The 22,919-nt window shown below is 39.0% G+C and overlaps 1 protein-coding gene across 5 annotated transcripts in view; it reads left to right on the top strand.

Annotated features, from left to right (window-relative positions):
* dclk1a (doublecortin-like kinase 1a) overlaps nt 1–22,919 on the top strand; it is a 281,096-nt gene that overhangs the window by 176,572 nt on the left and 81,605 nt on the right. The window contains exon 1 of one of the 5 annotated variants that reach the window (XM_073043895.1): nt 17,171–17,372. The exons of the other annotated variants lie outside the window; for them this stretch is intronic. Coding sequence (XP_072899996.1) covers nt 17,357–17,372 — 16 coding nt within the window. The 5' untranslated portion in view covers nt 17,171–17,356. Of the gene's footprint in view, nt 1–17,170; nt 17,373–22,919 lie in introns of those variants that run through there. 5 annotated transcript variants of the gene reach the window in all.

Raw genomic sequence — 22,919 nt, 5'->3', positions numbered from 1 at the left:
TGGGTAGGAGGTTGAATCAGGAGGTGTGGGGTGTGGAAGCTATAATGTTGGTGGCAGTGGATAGGTGACCCCCAGAGCTAATAAGGTTGGTGATAGTATGGGAGACAATGCCCTGGTGCTCCTTAGTGGGGTCCTGTTTGAGGGGTAAGTAAGAGGAGGTGTCTGAGAATTGTTGGTGGGCCTCAGCAAGGTACAGGTCAGTTTGCCAGACTACTACAGCACTCCCTTTATCCGCGGGTTTGATGATGAGTTTAGGGTTAGTGGAGTGGAGAGCAGAGCGTTCGGAAGGAGTGGACTTGGAGTTGGAGAGAGGAGTGTTGAAGTCGAGACAGCTGATGTCCAGTCAGCAGTTGGCAATAAAAAGGTCCAGAGCAGGCAGAAGTCCCAAGTGGGGTGTCCAGGAAGAGAAGGAACGTTGAAGACATGAGAAGGGGTGGAGAGTCCTTGCCAAAGAAGTAGGCACTGAGACGGGGGCAGCAGAAAAAAAGCTCAGTGTCATGATGGGTGTGAGCACAGGGGGACAAAAGTAATTGCCCTTACTGATGACAGAATGCTGTGTCTCGGAGAGGGGAAGATCAGAGGGAATGGTGAAGTCCCAGCATGGATGAGAACTGGGAACAAAGGGGGGAATTGTCAAAGGAGTGGGGAGGGTTGAGCTGTTCCGGGAAGGTGGAATGAGAGGAAGATGGAGTCTCTGAGGACCCAAGAGTTGGTGGTGGGACCTGAGAGAGATGGGATTGCAGAATGGTGGTGGGGGAAGGGGAGACGGGGTTTCAGTGGCAGGGCATGAAGACCCGGCCCTGGGCTTTACTCCTCCATATTGTCCCTGTCCAATGGTGGTTGCTGCCCATGTGGTGATTATCAACACCATAACGAGGCCACCACCCCCGATCGTTACCCAGTCCCACAAATCCTAGACTTTTCAGCACGTTTAGCAAGGAAGTTAATTTTTTACGAAGTCAGTCTAGATAGGGCCTATGTACTCAGAGGACATTCCCAAAACAGTCGTGATAATCCCATGTGGCCTCTTTGAGTTTCTGCGCATGCCGTTTGCACTGAAAAATGCAGCACAGACTTTCCAATGGCCGATGGACTCTGTATTGAACAACTTAGATTTTCTTTTACGTAGTTTACTTGGATGACATACTTGTTGCTAGTGCGTTCAAATCTGAACACGTATCTCATCTCCGCATATTGTGAGTGCTTAAGCCAACACGGGTTGATTATTAACCCTGCCAAATGCTAGTTTGGGTTGTCAACCATTGACATTCTTGGGCATCTCATCTCCACAGAAGGTGCTAATCCCCCTCCACTGAAAGTATTACTACTGTATTATGGTTTCCCACTGCTCTGCACTGCTAAAAAGCTACAGGAGATTTTAGGTATGAAAAATTTCTAGCACTGCTTCACTCCTTGAGCTGCTGAATTTATGTTCCCCTGTATAGTGTGCTTAAATGCAATACCCCTAATCAAGTGCTTGACTGGTCGGCAGACATGACCAGGACATTTGATGGTACCAAGCAAGCTCTATCCAACACAATGCTTCCGGCACACTCGCTCCCCAAAGCACCCATAGCCATTACTACGAGCCTGCAGTTGGCTGAATTTACGTCTGGAGAAGCTGAGGTTTCTCTCCTGTGCACTGTCTCAACCTGGGGGAGGGGGTGCCTGTGTAGGGTAATTGGTGAAAATGTACAGAATTCACAACCACTGACATTGAGTTAGGGTTTCACTTTAAGAGGCTGGTCTGACGTGGTGATGTAATTATATAAAGGACTTTTACCTCGCTTTGTGTTCAGTTTTTTGGAGTTCAATAAATGAGTAGGGCTATGGTTTTTACTTAAACATAAAATGCCTCGCATGGTTTTATTTGCGAAAATCTACAAGTGCTTTGGTGTTTTCTGTTTTTATTTGAACCTCCTTCTGCATTCTCCACTTAACTCTTTCAACACAGGAAGGCTGTTTAGTCCATTGGGTTCATACCAGGCCACAGCAGAATTCCATCAGTCCCACTCTTTTCCAACTTTCTCCCTTTCATGATCATCAACTCCCCTTTTGATTCTATTTGGTTATACTAAGTGGTAATTTGAGATAGCCATGCCAGCATGTCTTTGGAATATGGGAAAACACTAAAAAAAAAAGAGTGGAAACCCACATTACCAAAGGAAGGTATGCAAACTCTAGACACCTCACTCAAGGTGACAACTGAACAGGGTAGTGAGGCAGCAAGGCTAACTATTATGCTATCTATGTGTATTGGACTCCATTCTTCCTGATCAAAATATAACCCCAAGCTTGGATTTCTTTTAGTCGCCGGTCCATGTCATCACCGCAAACTCATGTAGTTTCAGATCCGAGTGAACCTATTTCTCAACTATAAGTGGGCATGTAATGCAGCCTCTCCACTGTCACTGACATCAGGAACAGGACACTTAACTGGGTATTATCACATTGCTTTGCAAGAGGAAGTATTGGGTTGTGGGAGGAGTTCAGAGAAGTAAAATCAAAATGTGTTGATGTAATTCTTTTCACATCCTTTATCAGAATCAGGTTTAATACCCATGGCATATGTCAACAAATGTGTTAGTTTAGCAGCAACAGTACAATGCAATACATGATAATATGGAAAAAATAAATCAATTACAGTTAAGTATATTCATGTGTATATTAAACAGCCAGATTAAAAATAGTGCCAAAACAGAAATAATATGTTAAAAAAGTGAGGTAGTGTTCAAGGGTTCCATTCAGAAATTGGATGGCAGAGGGGAAGAATCTGTCCCTGAAATCACTGAGTGTTTGCCTTCAAGCATTTATACTTCCTTCTTTCTTTCAGAAAAAAATACATTTCTTTAACTTGTTTTCTTCCTAGCACAAGAATAAAAACAAATGCTGGAAACACTCAGCAGGTCAGAGAGCATTTGTGTCAGGGCGCTGAAGCAAGGACCCAATCGCAGACCAATTACTGTGTGCATTGTGATATTTCTTGAGTAGCAAATCCAGAGGAGCAACTAAGTCAGTGTCAAAGTTCAGGCAGAGATCAAAAGTTCCAGAGGAACCAAAAACTAGAATCAGGAACCAGGCAGTCGATATTCAGACAGACAGAGTTCAGACACAAATGCTGGAATGACTCAGGAAAACTCACTGGCACAATCTGGCAACAGACAGGTGAAAACACAGGACTGAAATACAGTGAGCAATAAACAGAGAGGCAGATGATAGGTGGAGCAGAATGAAACAGAAGTGACAGCAAAACAGATAATGATGAGAAACAGATGAGAGGTGGAGTATTGGGTAATACAGGGGCCGGAGTAGAGCAGGAGCAGGGACAGGAGCACATGGGGCATGAAAAACAAGAGCATATGGCAATGCAAAACCACAGAATAACAGCTAGGAGGATACACACAAAAAGTCAGAGTTCAACTGAAGGTACTGACAATTTGCGTATAAAGAAACAGAATTATGTTTCAAGTTGAACCTAGCTTTATTCCCACCTTCTGGTTAGCTGTATTTCCCTAAACATTTTCCAGAGTCAGGACTAAAATGGTTGTTATCAAGACCCATTCCCAACTAAAGTTATGCATTTGAAGTTCATTTGTTATAGAAGGTTCTTACTTAGCTTCCTCTTTCATTTCTTTTTCCTATTCTTTGTACTTAAATCCATTTTTATTCTCCTTTCACTTTTTAGTCCCCATTTGTTTCCTCTTTTTGTTTGTTTTTAACAGTTTACTTTGGACTTGGCTGTTAAAAGTTTTGGTCGTTGTCTAGGTGGAGAAGGTTTAGTATGTCCAGAAACTAATAAGGTGAGAGTGTGACGGTATTAGGTTCATTGTGCACAAAGCCCTAAACACAAAAGAAGATTTTAAGCCCTATTCAATATAGATCTGTGCTGATACCCTCACTATAGTGAAGTTATACTGTATCAACCTACTCTTCAAGGACTAGCTTACTTCCTTGTCTAGTCTCTGCAGCGAGTTCTATCTGCCAGTTATCACTGTTTGAGTGGTGGTTTCCTCCTGTCTACCAAGGAAGAGATACTGCCAGCTAATGAAATAGCTTAAATGAAATCCATTTTATTTTTTAATGATATATGTTTAATTTTAGACAAATAGTTCTTAACACTTATTTAAAATTTGGAATATTTCCAATTTATAAAAGATTTCCAAATTGCAGAAGATTTATAAACTACTGAAGATTTCCAAACACAGGTACAATTCTTAAGACCTAAAATAACATACCAATGAGTTGCAGATGAGTAAGTCAGCCGTTGCAGAAACTGAGGGTTGAGGAATGAATTCTAATTTTTTTTGTCAGCTTGTCTTTCTGTCATTTTCCTTGTCATTCCTAACAATTAACAATAGGTTACTATCGATGCAATGCTCCTCAGACAGGATGAAGAGGTCAATACTCCCCAATGCCATTAGGCTTTACAATTCTACCGCCAGGACTTAAGAACTTTTTAAAAGCTATTATTAATGCTTTTTGAGATAGTGATTTAGATGCATATCATATTTTTTTTACTGAGTTAAGTATTGTATGTAATTAGTTTTGCTACAACAAGTGTATGGGACATTGGAAAAAAGTTGAATTTCCCCATGGGGATGAATAAAGTATCTATCTATCTATCTAATTCCCAATACTTCCTAACATTTATACTGTTTTGCTACTAGTTGACATTACCTTCGTGTGATGTTCTTCAGAAACCTTTGCTGGATGAAGTATTTCATACAGATGGTCTAAATGTTTCTGGGGATGGAGATTCCAGAAGCACAAATTTAATGCTGTGATAAGGGTGACTGGCTGAGTACACAAATGTCCCAACTATTGATTGCTCAAATATACCTGTGACCATGTTTCATCAGTCTGGTCTGCCAGTTTCCTTGAATTCAGTCACAATGTTGCCTGGTTTGATGCAGGCCAATTAACATAACTCCATTGTCTTGTTGATTACACATGGGCCCACAAGTCCTCATTGTTTACTTGTTTAAGCAAAGCAAGGAATATCAGTTAGAAGTTTAACTTTGTGTAGCCCCCTCACTGGGCTTGTATGCAACCTTGGCTCATTATACCGATCTGCTAACAGCTAGGGGACTCAGCAGTGAGAAGGCCACTTTTCAAAGACCATAGGCGTCTAGGGTCAGTACGATTTGAGGTTCAACCAAATAGAAACATAGTGATGTTCAGATTAAAGAAACCTCAATTTGAGCGAATGCTATGTAAATACTGCCCACACACAATTGTTGGCCAGCAAAAAATAACAGATCGTACACTGTATAAAATTATAAAGAAAGTATATTTACAAATTTCAGCTTTATCGAACAGTTAGTAAGAAACAGAAAAGAAAAAAAAATTAAAAGGGCTCATTACAGTTAAACTAGTGCAAATGTGCACATAGAGTTGGAGCTGATACTGGAGTCTTTAACTTGTGCGCTATACCCACAGTCTGCATGAAAGCACACACCACATTCCGAACTTCACTCAAAATCCATCTCTCTCGGGAGTATTGACCCTTCTTCCCTGGAGCCATTCATCTGCACAAAGCACCATGCAATGGGGATGCTCCTTCCCACAGCATTCTCTGTCATCTTCTCTCCTGTCCTCTTCGCATTTCCCCCCAAGAAAACCCCATACCAAATGACTGTCTATTGAAAGTCTCTCTCCGCCTTGCTCTCTAGAGCTTCCTCCTGACTGGCCGACACAATATTCCTAAATTGAACAGCACAACCTCTAATCTCTAGACAAAGCCAGAACATTCTACCAGCAGGACCCACTGCTTTTGCAGAAACTGCTAAAATGAAATATCATGATAGTAGAAACAGCACATTACATTTGTCACCAACAGCTCTGACCCTTTGGAATGGTCATACTGCTCTGTTAGAAAGCTGAAGTGAGCAATAAGCCTTTCAAGCCCTGAAAAGTGAATATCCATCACAAGGGGTAGAGTTGCTGGATCCACAGTCAGCTCCTGTGAAAGATGTTTGTCATGTCAAACTTGAGTTTCTGGACGGTATTGGGCCCTGGAGGCAAAAGAAAATAATATTTAAAAGGAAGAGCAAGAATTCACTGGCAGACTGGATGGAACCAACTGCCTGAGGGCTGTTTCTGCCCAGAACATTTGGGCGGACCCTGCAGCGTCACAATCCATGGTAAGATGCCGAACTTCAAATAATTGTTGAGACCGCTTCATGGAAAAGAGCACTGCTGTCACTGTGTTTGGGTTAACTCCGCCACCGGGATCATCGCGCGCAGCCACTTCTTGAAAACGGCGCGAGGCTTAAGAAGAGCTTGCGAATCTTCAAGAGAGTTCGCCCAGTTTGGAACCATAATGGCTGGAGGCCATAACAGTCCAGTAGAGAAACAGAGGTGCAGGTCTGAAATCGTCTACGAAGTCCGAGAGGCAGCCAGTTCTTCACCTAATGCTTATGCCTAAGGCTAATGCTGATGCTAGTGCCTTACGACTAATGCCTTAACCTTAACCTTGATTAGACTAATGACTGACTTATGACTGATTATTTATGACTTATGACTACCGACTAGTAACTAAGAACTATCAGCTGCTGCACTTGCAAAAAATAAAAGGAAAAAGAAGAAGGAAAGTTGTTTGGTCATTGAGTGGAATCCGGTTAAAACCTTTGGGTAGGCGTATTCAGTCCCTTTCAAGTGGGGAAGCTGCACATGTTCAAAGAGAACAAGAACTCCGACTTGACAATGTTTGTTTGTGAACCTACACACAATTACATTATTTTTCAGTGTATTTGTAGTGGTAGTCCTACAGAGGAAGTTTTTATTCAATATCAGAGTCATCATTTTGTCATTTGTTCTGATTTGAATTCAGATTCTGATTTCTACTGAACATTACCTTCTTGATTGAGATTTTCACTACATCTATTCAGAAACCCCACTGTAGTTTATTGAATGACACCAGCAGTGAAGTGGGGCCTCTGGCAAAGTTAATTTAAAAGTTAAAATAAGCGATCTAAACGCAAGCACTGCTGAAAATGTAAGGGCACATAAATAGAAAGTGTGAAAAGTCACAAGGAAAATGTCACACAATAACAGAAAATAAACTGGCCCTATCCACCTTTCTGGAACAGACAGTTCATCACTGAGCTGCAGTTTAGATCAATCCATAAAGTTGCTGAAGTACATTATAAGTTTGTGTTAACTTATTTATTTGCACCATTAAAAAGGAAATTCTCCTCATTTCAAAACTGTTTTTAGATGAATTGTACTAATATATTTCAACTCTGCTATATTTTGTTCTGTGCTGCTTAATAAATTCATCCACATTTCATTTTATAGTAATTATTTTCAACTTGGTTTACAACATTATGGTTATTACCATACAGAATGTAATCTGTTCTTATGTCTTGCAATCTTTGGGTTTCAAATGGCTTTTTAAAAAAGATTATTGAAAATGATAATTGGTATATAATACTAGCAATACGATGCGCTACCTATTATAATTGCAAGCCTTTATGAAAGATATAGCCCAACTTTGTTAAGCAGTCAGCTAAATTCAGGTCTGTGAGTCCTTACAGTGTAACTTAGGGTCTTTCAGTCATGCCAAGGAAAATATCGGATTAAATGCTCTTGTTAGTTACCTTCTGTAGTAAACTTCAACAAACACTAATGTACACTGATGGTTTCTACATTGGTAAAATCAGTTCCTGAAACTCACACAATCACATTCAAGTCATTGCTTGTTACTTAATCTGGGCACTAATAATGGACCAATGATCAACTGAGCCAGTCAATCTCAATCATGCTAGCAAAGCAGTTATAGTGTAATGACAGGAATTGATGAATTTTTCAGAAGTAGATAAAGAATGATAATTATTTTATTGATGTGCTAGTATTTATAGTATATGAGATTGCCAATCTCATCAATCTCAATTTCCTTACTTGTCTGTAGTATGTAGCTATGGATTTGACCTTTTATTGTGTAACATTGGCTTTTACAATAGACAATAGGTGCAGAAGTAGACCATTCAGCCCTTTGAGCCTGCACTGCCATTCTGAGATCATGGCTGATCATCTACTATCAATACCTGGTTCCTGCCTTGTCTCCATATCCCTTGATTCCCCTATCCATAAGATACCTATCTAGCTCCTTCTTGAAAGCATCCAGAGAATTGGCCTCCACTGTCTTCTGAGGCAGTGCATTCCAGACCCCCACAACTCTCTGGGAGAAGAGGATTTTCCTTAACTCTGTCCTAAATGACCTACCCCTTATTCTCAAACCATGCCCTCTGGTACTGGACTCTCCCAGCATCTGGAACATATTTCCTGCCTCTATCTTGTCCAATCCCTTAATAATCTTATATGCTGCAATCAGATCCCCTCTCTATCTCCTTAATTCCAGCGTGTACAAGCCCAGTCTCTTTAACCTCTCTGCGTAAGACAGTCCGGACATCCCAGGAATTAACCTTGTGAATCTACGCTGCACTTCCTCTACAGCCAGGATGTCCTTCCTTAACCCTGGAGACCAAAACTGTACACAATACTCCAGGTGTGGTCTCACCAGGGCCCTGTACAAATGCAAAAGGATTTCCTTGCTCTTGTACTCAATTCCCTTTGTAATAAAGGCCAACATTCCATTAGCCTTCTTCACTGCCTGCTGCACTTGCTCATTCACCTTCAGTGACTGATGAACAAGGACTCCTAGATCTCTTTGTATTTCTCCCTTACCTACTCTACACCGTTCAGATAATAATCTGCCTTCCTGTTCTTACTCCCAAAGTGGATAATCTCACACTTATTCACATTAAATCGTACATCCGATGTCGCCTCCAACCTCATTCGAAATTGTCTCTTTGTCCTTGAAATTGCCCTCCTGGTTTTCTGCTACAGGCCTGGGTCACCAGACTTGAATGCCACAGATCTAGCCTTCAGAAGACGACTTACTTCCTGGTTCATCCACGGCTTTTCATTTAAAAGTCCATGTTACCTTATCTCATATGATATAACTTTTGAGTACTTGTAGACAGTAGGGAAGCTTTGCTGTCAGCAGTGTGCATGGGAAAATCTAGCTTACTGAACCTCATCTTACCCCCACTTATGATATATTCTGAAAGTCACCAGCATGTTTTACATAATTACCTATGATTTAATTTCTGGTAGGCAAGCATATATTTAATAGTATTTTAAAAATATGAGTGTTTAACCAAAAATAATACTTCCAGAAATGTAACTGTCTAAAGCCAGTTTTTAAATTGCATCACTCTAAGTGATGTCATGAAGCATAGAAATTAAAATGCACAGACACCTTCTCTTAGAAGTTAGACAACCCACCAAACCTTCAATAAAGTATGTAGAAAGGAGTTGTTACATTGAAAGGGTTTCCAAATAGGCTGCACCAGCATGACCTCTACCTCCCAAAAGGACGAAGACTGCAGAAAGACAACATTTGAAAATCTAGAAACTTTAGCTGTAAGACATCTGAAATAAACATACATAAAGAACTGAGAGCACTCCGCAGGGCTGGCAGTATCTGTAGAAGGGAAAACAGTTAATGTTTCAAATCAAAGACCGTTCATTGGAACTGGGCAAAAGAGAAAACAGGTCAGTTTAATATGCTTTAGTTTAAATCTGTAAGTCTGTCCAATTCATTTTATCTCTTTCCCTGTTCAGATTAAGGGTCTTTGATCTAAAATTCTAACATTCTCTTCTTGACCTGCTAAGTATTCCAACCTTCTGTTCTTTATTTAACATATTAAACATTTTGATAAGGAACCAGGCAAAGGGTTCTGGCATTCAGCATATCTACACCCAAAATTCTTGATCACAGGTATCTTCTGATCTGATTGCACCCTCTTCTCTTGCCATTCTAGTTGTTGATCACCTGTATAATCACCTTTAATCTCCTCATAAACAATACCCAAAATAGATCTGGTCACACTAATAGGGCGCAATGTCAAATACAATCTGATATCTCTCATGCTATCTGTTTGTATTTTTAAAACTTTTAATACGAGATACGATAAATGCCTGCACCCATCATAGGTGCAGTGCATTCATTGATTTGCTCTTCACCTACAATTGATAGAAACCTTAAACTTGGTAAATACTGAATTCCTGAATATCAACAGATGTTTGGCTGGAATCCACAAATGTTCAGCAGAGAGTCACGTAGCACGAACAGTGCAATTTGTTTTTTTTTAACCTAAGCTGCTCTTTTTCAAAGAGTTATCTATCTTGTTCCTCTATTCTAATCTTTCCCTGTAACTCTGCAGCCTTTTCCTTTCAAAACACTTATCCAATTCCATTTTGAAAGGTACTGCTTTTATTACCTTTTCAAGCACTACCTTCCAGATCAAAACATTTTATTGTGCATTAATGACCCCAAATTCCCTTCTGTATTCTATGTGGTTCATGGGGTTCCCAAATCCTTCTGCCATTTAATAGTTTCATTACTACCTTCTATAGTCTCTCTAATAAATTCTCTAAGAAGAATTATCCCTGCTCTAATTTCATGATGTAACTGAAAATCATCCAAATCACTTCAAACAAATCTATTTTTCACAAGCAACATGCACAAAATACTGGAGGAACTCAGGAGGTCAGGCAGCATCTATGGAAAGGAATAAACAGTTGATATTTCAGGCCAAGACTTTTCATCAGGACTGGAAAGGAAGGGGGAAGAAGCCAGAACAAGAAGTTGGAGGAGGGGAAGGAGAACAAGCTAGAAAGTGATAGGCGAAGCCAGATGGGTGGAGGAGGGGGCTGGTGAAGTGAGAAGCTAGGAGGTGATAGGTGGAAAAGGTGAAGGCCGAGGAAGAAGGAATCTGATAGGAGAGGATGTTGGGCCATAGGAGAAAGGGTAGGAGGAGGGGCACCAGGACTAAAAATGGAGCAATTGTCAAACACCAAATGTTCAGGGAGAGAAAAAAACAAATCATGCGAAGTAAACATTCAGAACTGAAGTTCACGAAAGTGAGTCCACAGCCACGAAGCCAGTCATCACTGCAGCTGATTCGGGATCTCAGATCAGCGCAGAGACGAGTAAACCTTGCAAGGCAGAGAGCTGAACTGGCCCATCCCTTGTTTGGGCCCCAACACTCATCCTTTCAATCTGGTCCGCCACTTAAATCGTTCAAACCTCAGGTCATTCCTTGCTCACAGACCTGGGCCTGCCACTTTGATATGCTCTCGGGCCGGGCCCCACCACCTCAATTCAGTCCGTACCCAACTTCTCCATTTCGGCCCAGCGCTTAAATCAATCAGACCTCAGCTCTTTCCTTGCTCTGGGCCCTGGGTTCCACCTCAACTATGCCTCACCTTGGCTCAGGTAAGGCATGATTTCTTAACAAAGGATTGTTGATTAAAAAAAATTATACTGAAAGCTGCAGAAAGACTTCTAGAGATAAAAGACAACTTTAGACAACTTTATTAACGATGCATTACAAGAAAACGTAAATAATATTCAGACTTCAAAGGAGGATTGTTCATGGTTTACCTAATCTTACAATGGAAGGCTAGAAGTTCTTGAGGATTCACCAAATAAATCTGGTGTTATATTTATACAGGAAACTTGGTTGAAATCTTGTCTCAGTTTTAAAATACAAGGTTATGTTGATATAAGATGCGATCAGAAAATGGGTAATGGAGGAATGGATACCTTTGTTAAAAATAGGATGGCACATGCAGATTTGGAAATTGGAGCTGTTTATGAATCAACTGTGCTTGAAATATGAGGCAAAAATAGTAAATTATAGATAATAGATGTTTATTGCCCTTGGGAAAGGTTAACATAATGTATTGGGAAGTGTGGGTGGAAATGAGAGAAATAAGGTTATATGTGTGGGGACTTTATGTACTATGTACTATGACATAGTACTTTGGGGTTGCAGTGACACAAATGTGAATGGGATGGTGGTGGAAGAAAAGTGTTTGGTGTGTTTGAATGATGGTAGCAGTACAAGGATAAATCTAATAATACTGTTTCACTATAGATCTTAGGCTGGTATCTGAGGATATAACAAGTGTATGTATCAGGGAAGTGTATAATGATACAACAGTGGAGAGTGATCATTTCCCCATTATCTGTACAATGGACATAGACGTGTGTCAGAGGAAAGGTTCTCATTTCTCCAGATGGAATTTTAAAACGACAAATTGGGATATACTTGATTTATGTGAAGGTAAATTTCCTGATCGTTTGGTTTTGGAGGATGTTGAGCTGAGTACTCTGTGCTCAATTATAATATGGATATAAGGTTAACTTCATTTTTCCTTGAGATTAGTGGAAGTTATTGAAACCTGGTACAGATCAATCAGATCCTTCTAATTATAAACCTATTTCACTAACTTCACATTTATAGAAACAGAAACATAGAAAATTGGGATCAAGACAAGAAAGCACAGTATTTTTATAAAATTCAGAGGATGGTGGGGGACGGGTGAAAAGGAGGGAAGAAGTTATACTTGGACGTTTACATATTGGATATGCTAAGTTGAATAATTCCTTGTTCAAAGTTAATATGTATGACACAGACATTTGTAGGGAGTGCACTTGTCACAACACAGTGCAACATATATTGTTCGAATACAGATCCTATGAGGTGCAAAGGAAACATCGAAGATCTTTGGGACAGACTCAATTTAATTTGGATAGTTTGTTCCGATATTACTGTCAACGTAATGTAATAAGCGTGCAATTGACCTTCTGAAGTTTTTGAGGGTCTGTGTTCCAAGAAAGCTGGAAATCCTGTCCGATTTTTGCCGCTATCACACGTTGTAACTCTGCAGGAGTAGGCTGCCATGAATCAGAATTGAAATTACCCTGCCTGTGGGCTTTGATGGATAGATTTAATGACTTGATTTTTGACCATCTTTAACTTGCTGCACCTTTACTGTGGTCTGCAAAAGTTAAAAAGTTTAGTATCATGATCTAGATCTTCCAGTCGTATTTACTATATGTGTCCTATACAAAAATATAATCCCATCTATATTTTTCAGCATGGTGCACTTGGCCTTTGTTTTGCATCAAAAATTAGGTACTCGTGCTTGTATCCTTGGTTGGTCAGAAAGCCAAATGTTGAGCAGCACTTTAGAAAATAAGAAAGAGACAATAAATTCTAGGTGATAACTCCAGTCTCTTATGTTATGCTTACATCAAGAACTTAGTAAAATACTCAATACACATTTGTGGCCAACCAGTTGTTTAAAGTTAACTTCATGTATTTGGGATATGTTAGCAACTTACATTTAATGTCATGTGTTAAAACCAATTCCCAAACCTACAAAAAAATGTGTTAAACACTCAGTATACATAATTTCTCCTGTCACATGTTGCAGGTTGGCACCTCACTTAAAATATAAATGCAGTGAAACAGTCTGACGCAGTATACTCTAAACTAGTATAATTGTGTAGCAGAGAAGAGTAGGAGTTTGTACAGAGTTATGTACGTCAGGGTTGCTATAGAAACTAACAGAGTAACCTATAACATGGAAGACAAGACTTTTATGTAATAATAATAAGACATCAGCAAGTGATTTTGAATTAGTCTGCCTTTTAAGGCCCTTCCGCTTGATTTCTGCCTATTACCATGCAACTATCAGTACACCTGACTGTTGTTTTGTTATTTACTGATTTAAATAATAGCTTGTAATCCTTTGATTTTACAAGATCAATGAATGCAGGATTGATTTGAATGGTGGAGGCTGAGGGGAGTCTTATAGAATTATGAAGAGCATAGATCGTGTAGACAGTTATTATCTTCCGTGCAGGGTCGGAATGTCTGATGCTAGAGGGCATGTATTTAAGATATCTGTGAGGTAGGGGTAGTGAATTTCAAAGGAAATGTGTGGACAAGTTTTATTTTACACAGGGTGATAGATGCCTGGACTATGCTGCCAGGGGTAGTGATGGAGGCAGATACAATAGAGGTGTTTAAGAGGCACTTAGACAGACATGTGAATTTGCACGGAATGGAGGGATTTGGGTCATGTGGGATTTGTTCAATTAAGTGTCATTAACGTAATTAGTGCAGCACAACATCGTGGGCCGAAGGGCCTGTCCTTTTCTATCTTAGCATCTGCTGACTTGAAATGTTCTCTTTGGAATTGGTAATTTCAAGGTAAATTGTCAAAACAGAAATAATCACTAAACTCTTTTAATACATAATTTTAAAAGAAAAGAAGAGTATAACAAATCTTATGGGGAATCAAACATTTATACTCACAGCTAGTTGAGGAGTAATGATCCAAAAGCAGAAATGTTGGACAAACTCATCCGATCAAGTAGTATCATGAAAAGGGAAACCAGTCAATATTTCTGGGCATTGACCCTTCTCCTCAGGAGCTAGTGACCAGTTGGAACAATTTCAATCTTTTATAAATAAATACATTTGAATCATGGTCACAAAGACTTAAAACTGTAAAGGTTATTTTTCTATCTATTCCCCTATCCATGTCATTCATAAATGTATGCATCTCAGCTAAATCTTCCATTAAATTCAATCAATTATCAAATATAAATATAAACTACACACTGTAATAGTCTATTACTCAGTATACCAGTCCATTAACAATATTTTCCATTTATATAATATGGAAAATGTCTCACAGACAGCATATTCATGTCAAATGGATGGAGGTAAAGTTATTAGTGGGAGGTTTTGCTCACAGCAAGCATCAAAGGGTGAAGGAAACATTGCACATTAGTGACGGAGCTCCAGTGTGAGTGAGTCTAGACAGATTAAAATAGTGGAGTAAAAGGTAGGGATGGTATTATAGACTAGAAAAGCAGATACAAAGAATTTGGAGTTCAGTGATGGGATTTGATTATAATTTTTAGACGTAGTGAAGAGATAAAGCTTGGCAAGGCTAAGAAAGGGTTTAAACAGAGTTGAGAGACTTAGTTAAGATGATAAGCACAGTGAATAAGGTCTTAGAAGTGTTTCTTTTTGGTCAGTGGCAAAATGGAAAGCTTGGAAAATCTACAAGCAAAGCACGTCTAAGCTGGCGATATGAATTGAAAAGAAAGTACTAGAATTACTCAGTAGATCAGGCAGCATGTGTGGAAAGAAACTGAATTAATATTTGAATAATGATAAAAATTAATTACGCTGATAAATCTGTGTCTCTGTCTACTGATGTATCTGGCATCCTGGTTACTTTGGGGGAAATAATCCTGAGGTTGGATGGGAGTTTCTGAAACAGATGGACTACGGTGGTAATCTTGCCTGAAACTGAAGTTCCTCCTGCTCTTGAGAAATTTCCTTTTGGTTCCTTCTTCTACTCCGTGAGTTAATCCTATATATGGCTAACTGAATATGTTTGTGCTGTTTTACTATGCTTTGCTAATATTATATGTCAAATAAATATTTCTCAAATACTTGTACAGAGTCTGAATATTTTCAAATAGTTTTGAAAATAATAAAATAAGTTTATTCCCCTTTTTTTTACCATTATTGAAATTGGAATGCAAAATAACAATTCTGCAGTAACAGCATATAGAGCTACAATTTTAGTTTGAGGTCAAAATAAAAATATATTATTTTTATAGGGGAATTTTGGGTCTGACTGATAGTTGCTCTATTCACATTTCCAAAACATAACATTACTTTTATTGACATAATGACCTTTAACAGAATTTTTTGAAAAAAAATATTCAGATGTTGATACTCTTGAATTTCATTAAATGGAAAGCAATAATCTTAGGTTAGCTATTATCATTCTACGCTACAGAAAGTACATTCTCGAAATTGTATTGATGTTAATTGCAAAGAAAACTTCAAGGTTCCCAGTGCCAACAGCAAGCACATTTATCTGTAGGGCTGTTGAAAATCATACACTAAGTCATATATGTATCCACAAAGATGAAAGAAAATGACATTGCTCATAATATTGCATTGATCATAAAGTACAAGAAAGGAAATGAATTTGAGACCAAATGGAACTTCGTAAGATTTAATTTCCATACACTTAGATCACTGCTTCTCTTTCAAGCTTTGAAATATTCACTACATCTGAATCAGCTTTAACATCACTGGTATATATCATGAAAGTTGTTGTTTTCCTGCAGCAGAACATTGCAATACAGAATAAAAGAGGAACTATAAATTACACTAAGAACAAACATAAGAAAATTAAATTACATAAGTAGTGGGAAAAGAGAGCAAAATAAGAAAAAAAGGAAATATATAGATGAGTTTCTCTTAATAAGATAATTCTTCACTCAATATTGAAACGAACAACTTGGTGAGAAATAAATGGCTAGAAATTTGCTCTTCTCATCAGGTAGGAGGTACAGAAGCCTGAAGGCACATACTCAATGAGTCAAGAACAGCTTCTTTCTCTCTGCCATTCGATTTCTGAATGGACATTGAACCCATGAACACTACCTCACTACTTTTTTATTTCTGTTTTTGCACTATTTATCTATTTTATACATGATAGTATAGAAAAAACTGTGAATATATATTTACTGTCATTCACAGTTTTTTTTATATTATCATGTATTGCATTCTACCACTGTAGCAAAGTTAACCTTCTGTATTTCATGATATTTCCTGTGATAATAAACCTGATTCTGATTCTGAATTGGTGGACAACATACCAAGTATATGCTGCATGCAGTGTTCTCCTTCAGAAAGTCCGTTTCTTTGACTTCAGCAGAACTGAATTTTGGAAACAGTACAATGTGTAACTGTTCCAGCACTATGAATTTATCATCATTACCATATGACAAATTTCAAGGTGAAATGTAAATTAAACTAATGGAGTTTCATTGTTTTTTTGTACTTGATTTAGCTTGTTTTTGATTACTCTTTACTAAGCAATAGGTCTGGGCATTTCTTTGTTAATGTAGATTAATTACTGTATTGTCTTTCATTTGCTTGTGAATGAACCATAACCTAAATAACCTGAAATCTAGTGGTTCAAGTGACGTGGTTATATGTTACTATCTACTTTACTTGAAAGCCTTTGACAAGTAATGGTAAGTAGAATTCTGGATGAGTCATTTGCTATTGGGTTCATGTCAGATGAATCATGCATTCGCATTCTAAATTATTCATTTTTTTTCATTTGTATTATCAAAGGGGGAAGAGCAGCTTAATCTCATGGTGCTTGCAATTGGTTTAATTGACACCTATGATGCAGCCTTAAGAAGCCACCTGAACCACCCACTCCCAAATCACAGACGTCAGTCTTACGCAGAAAAAGCATTTGCTTATGATAGCCATTTCTTACTTGGCTATCTTCACAAGCAGTGGTTTTAGCTGTGAGTCTGCATCTCAGCCTTTTTTGCTTCATTCCATTATTTCCTCTACTTGAATCTTTATACAGTCAGCACCCAGTGCCTGAAAATTACATGGGAAGGTGTTTTGTGTGTTGAAAATTTGCTGTCGTAATGAAGTACATAGAAGGTAAGTATGGACATTGGAACATTATCATCTAAAATTTATTTCAGATTGGGTAATAAGCTGTTAATCTATGTAAATGTTATATTTTATACTATAGTAGCAGGATATTCCTGTACCTCAATATAGATAAAGTAAACCAAATCACATTAATTCTAAAGACTTTACTTCTCTGAATGCTGTTTCCTTAGTTACTAGGTCCTTCTATAAAGTATAAATTTATATTTAAAATTGTGAAAAATAACATTCCTGATTTAGTATTTATACTGAATGTGACCACTTGTGACCTTTTGGAAGGTCAGATAATAATAAAGCCTTAGGATTCATTGTTACGTATCTACAGAGGTGAAATGTGTGGACGAACTGGACTTGGGAGTATCTGTTCTTATTTCCTACATGAATACTTTAAAGGCCAAAAACAGTCTGCAGTGTGCAGGGCACATTTGAGTGACTCTCACCAGATACCAATATGCAACACTTGATTCCCATTGCTAACAGTTTAGAGCTGATTACTAGCTCTAACACATTCTGTTAACCATGGCAGGGTTATGCAGGAAGGATCCCCAGTTTCAATATTGACAGGGATTATCATCACCTTACTGGTCAATTGCTGATTGTTCTTTATCTGGCACTTAACACAGTTATAGAAGTATTTGGTGCTTTCAAGTGTGTCAAAAACTGATGGACTTTGGCTAACCTCAGGCTTCTGCACAAAACAGCTGCTCCTAAGCTTGCAATATTAATAAGCATTTCCCTTATACTGCATACCCAGCAAAGTAAGCTGAAGAGGCACACAACAGGACAAGCTACAGGGCAACAAAGAAAAAGATTTTCAACAGAATGCCATGTTTGCCCGGGGGCTTTAGGGAGCAAATTTCCCACCTGAACCTAAGAGAGGAGCAATATGTGAAGCATTTGTTCTTCATTAACTGCGCCCATGTTGACATATTGACACGTCAGAACAAAGCAAAGATCACATAACAAATTTTGTGCTTGTGGTACTTTGCAACATCTTTTAGTTTTACTGTTGTTTCAGACATTGTGGATTTTTTTTCCTGCTTAGTGAGGCTTTTAAGTTCTTGCCAGAGAGAGAGAGAGAGAGTGTAGAAAAGGCATTCAGTTTGGGAAAAACACACTTTCCTTTTGTACAAGAAGCCGTTACAATATTTGCTTTCAATTTGCCATATTAAAACCAAAAGAGAAACCATTCTGTCAAGGTGCAGCTGGTTCCTGCAGAACAATGCTGGCTAACAGCTGTGTGGTCCACTGCCAGTGGTCATACACGTGCTTTCATTCTGCAGCAATTCTCAGCTCCAAGCTGCATTTAGAAACTGAAAGATGGCTGCTTACCAGCAGAGACTGATGGCTGGCCTGTGTCCCTTGTGTTCAGGGCAGCGTGCATACATGGAATTTGTGGGAACCTGCCGCTGATATGCAGAGGCAATTCTTTCACCATCTGGATTGCCTTGGAAGGGCCCTGCAGTTTTTGGCAGGAGTGTCAGACCTCAGGATGGTCTTCTGTATACAGCAATACCATACTGTTCTGATGGTACTGCCCTTGCCAGCTGTTGTAAGGGTGGCAGCTGAACAGTAGGAAGAAAGGTCAAGGAGATGTGGAGAAAGAGAAAAAAAAACCTTGACAGGCATTAGACTGATTTATCCGTGAACTACACATCCATGTATGATTCCTATTCCCTATCCGATTCCCCTTTCATCAATAGTTCCTCCTCACTGATTATCAGACTTGTTTACCATAATCCAGAAGTGAAAACAATCACAATAAACAGTACAAACCATATCTGTATATAAATACTTATGCTATTTACCCACTAAAGCTGAGTAATCACTCTGAAGCATTCCCTTATTGTCTATCCTCCCTAAATGGTCTTGACCCAAAGGGTCAACTGTTTATTCCTCTCCACGGATGCTGCCTGACCTGCTGACTTCCTCCAGCATTTTGTGTGTGTTACTGTAAATTTACCTCCCCTAATCCTTCTGCTTTCTGGACCTGCCCAGTTGTGTAAGATTGCTGATCCTTAATGGAGGAGGTAGCTGATTCTTTTGACCAGGCTGTGTCTAGAAAAAGAATACTGCAGGCTCCCCCGTCTCATCATCGGCAGCTCCGGCCCGCAGCTAAGGAGCAGCAACAGAGGCCTTGGTGGGCTGGCAGACTTGGAAGGAAGAATGCCATCTTCCTGAGTGAAGGCATCAAGTTGCTGCTGTAAGAACCACGGCCATTCCGACGTGCCAACAGCTGAGCAACTCCCAGTAGTCTAACCAAGGAGAGACTGCTGTAACTCTGAGAGGCATGGAAATTCATTTACTCACTGCATCCACTGACTATTCCATTATTGGCTCTGAGGCACAAGGTCATGAGTTCGAGTTCCATTTGTGCACAATGCTTTGCAGTACTGTGGGTCTTACATGGTCAACAACACTTTTTAGTTAAGAATTTCAACAAGAATCCTATCAAATGAGCATAAATGTTGCTTGCCACCTATTAGCAAATTCTTTTATGTAAATGTTGAAGTCCTGACAAAGTTTTCCAGAACTCTTCAAATTTGTTCCAAAGGCTCTCTTCAAGTCCCTAGCAACACATGAGCAGGTAAAGGAGATGGAACGCTGAAAATCCTCTGCAATGTTTGTTTGCTCCCAACCAACTGGTGGTCACCATGAGGAAGGGGTGCAAGGTTGAACACTATCACAGAACTCAAAGGTAAAGCCCTCCCCAGCATTGAGTAGAATTATACAAAGTGTTACCACAAGAAAGTAGCATCCATCGTCAAAGACCTCTGCCATCCAGGCCACATCCTCTTCTCGCTACTGCCATTGAGCAGGAAGTCTAGAAGCCTTAAGTCCCACACCATTGTTAGGAACAGTTATTGCCCTACAACCATCAGGGCCCTAAAACAATGCAGATAAATTCATTCACTACTACTTTGAATTAACCTACAGACTCACTTTCAAGGACTCTTTACAAATCATGTTCTCAGTATTATTTTTATTTGCAGTTTGTCTTCTTTTACACATTAGTTGTTTGTCTGTCTTTGTGTGTTTACATTTAGTCTTTTATAACATTTTATTGTATTTCTTTTCCCTGCAAATGTAGCAAGAAAATATATCTCAAAGTAGTATATGGTAACATAAGTATATGTACTTTGATAATAAATTGACTATGAATTTTTAATTCACCATAGTCCTGCAAAACCTTGTTAACAAGTATCAGTGCCCAAGTTACATCACAATTAATCTCTCAATGTATAGTTCACCATAAAAATACTCAACCAGCTTGTAAATATCGGCACCTCTATTTAGTTGGTACAGTGCATTAAATAAGGCTTAAGTTACTCTTTCAATTAAAAGAACAAAACAGAAAATGCTGAAAGCACTCAGCAGATCAGGAAACAGCGTCTGGAAAGAGAAACAGAGTTAATATTTTCAGACTGAATACTTCCCTTCAGAACCTAAAGTATGATCTCTCTTTCTCTTTCCACAGTGCTGACTGATCTGGTGGTTTTTCCAACATTTTCTATTACTTCTTCGGATATCTATTAAAAATAATTGTTTTAACTCCTGGATGCTTCTTGTCCCCCTTGTAAGTTCCATCAAACATAACGTAATTTCCATAATGGACTAAGATGCGATAGCAGGAAGTGAGGGACAGATTTACAGCTGAAAGAGCATTATGATAAATTGAAGCCAAGTATACAGTTGGAAGTGGAAGCAGCCACGTGAATGAAGGGTTGTCTGATTTTATGTGCAGTGGAGTTGTTAAGATGCACAAGTAAAACAAAACCACTGTTTGGGATGAGCTTGCATCACTTACTCATTTCTCAGAATGTGGGTGATAATAATTGCCTTTGAGAAGGTAGTGGTGAGCAGTTGCTTTGAGCCGCAGCAGTCCTCTTGGTGAAAGCAGGTCCAAATGCTATTGGATAGGAGATTCAGTATTTATTCCCACCACTGCGAAGGGAAAGGCAATATATTCCTATTAGGATGGTGTGGGGCTTGAAAGAGTGTCTGCATTTGGCAGTTTACCATGCATCCACTGCCATTAATCTTCTTGGAGATTGCGAAGATGAAGAATCAAAATCAGGTTTATTATCACTGACAGTAACTGCAATGTGTCATGTACAGTCCTGTATAAAAGTCTTTGGCACATATATAAAGCTAGGCTGCCTAAGACTTTTGCACAGTACTGTAGTAATTTTGTGTATTACTCTGTACTGCTGCCACAAAAAAAAACAAATTTCGTGACATATATGAGTGATGATGAACCAGATTCTGCTATGAGTCTCTATTGTGGACTGAGAGTGGAAAGGGGACAGAGAAAGGGGAATCATGGATGGGAAAAAGACATGGAGGCTGAGCAGGAAGAACCAGGGAGATGTTCTGTAATGATTAATAAGCTAATTGTTTGGAATCAACTGACCTTGCTTGGTGTCTCAGGACTGGGTGTATCTGCACCCACACTGCACCAACCCCTGCCCCTTCTTTTTTGCCACCTGTCCCGCACCCCTCCTGGGGGTCCACCCTCACCATTCCAAACATCCTTTTGCCCGCCAGATTTTTAAAAAATCACTCTCCGCCCCCCCCATTGACAAATACAGTACTGTGCAAAAGTCTTAGGCACCCTCACTCGCTTACTGTCTCCCTCTCTCTCTCTCTCTCTCTCTCTCTCTCTCTATATATATATATATATATATATATATATATATATATATTTATAAAATGTGTGTGTGTGTGCCTCTATGTGTCTGAGCCTTTTGCACAGTACTGTAGATGATGATACACCGCTTTTTTGCACTAGTGGCGGAGAAAATCACTACTTAGGGTAGAGGTTAGAGTGCCAAGGATAGTCTGCTCTGCACTGGATGGTTTCAGCTGTTTAAAAGGTGAATTAAAGGAGTTCACTATTCTAAGTCTATATGAAGTATTCCATTACCCTTGTGTCTTGTACCTTGTTGATAGAGGAAGTTGAGAGGGAGTCAGATGCCTCATTAGTATTCTCATCTAGCATCAGTTTCATGCTCAGTTTAACTAGATATACATTAAAATATCTGAAAGGAAACCAATAAAAAATGTGTGATGAGAAGATTATAATTCACATCTAATAGGAAGATTTTCACTCTATACCATACAAAGTGAAAGTATTCTTCGTTAAATTTGCAGTTTTGTTATAAATGGAATAATAAAATGCCACTTTTTAAAATCATAAATGCCTAATCTCTGCACAGCAACTGTTTGTTGGTCCTGGACTGGGAGCACTCTTTTAATATTACCTACGAGAAAGAAACAAGTTTGTGTTTCACAACAATGAGATTAATCTTTATTTTACATTCTGAAATAAAAATAATAAGGACAGTATTTATTTTGTCACTAAATATACTAGATGAAGCATGGAAAATTCCAGATTCAATCTTGATTTATACTAGATTATATAATTTGAGCCAAGGCAATAATGAAAATGTCACCCTTGGTATTCAGTGAGGGCAAAGCTTCAATTGGGCTCCTGCTCTTAAATATTGCGGAGTAAGTCCTGGTGTAGACCTT

Source organism: Hemitrygon akajei, chromosome 4, assembly GCF_048418815.1.
Source record: "Hemitrygon akajei chromosome 4, sHemAka1.3, whole genome shotgun sequence".
Classification (NCBI taxonomy): Eukaryota; Metazoa; Chordata; class Chondrichthyes; order Myliobatiformes; family Dasyatidae; genus Hemitrygon; species Hemitrygon akajei.
This window is presented reverse-complemented; position numbering and strand designations above follow the sequence as displayed.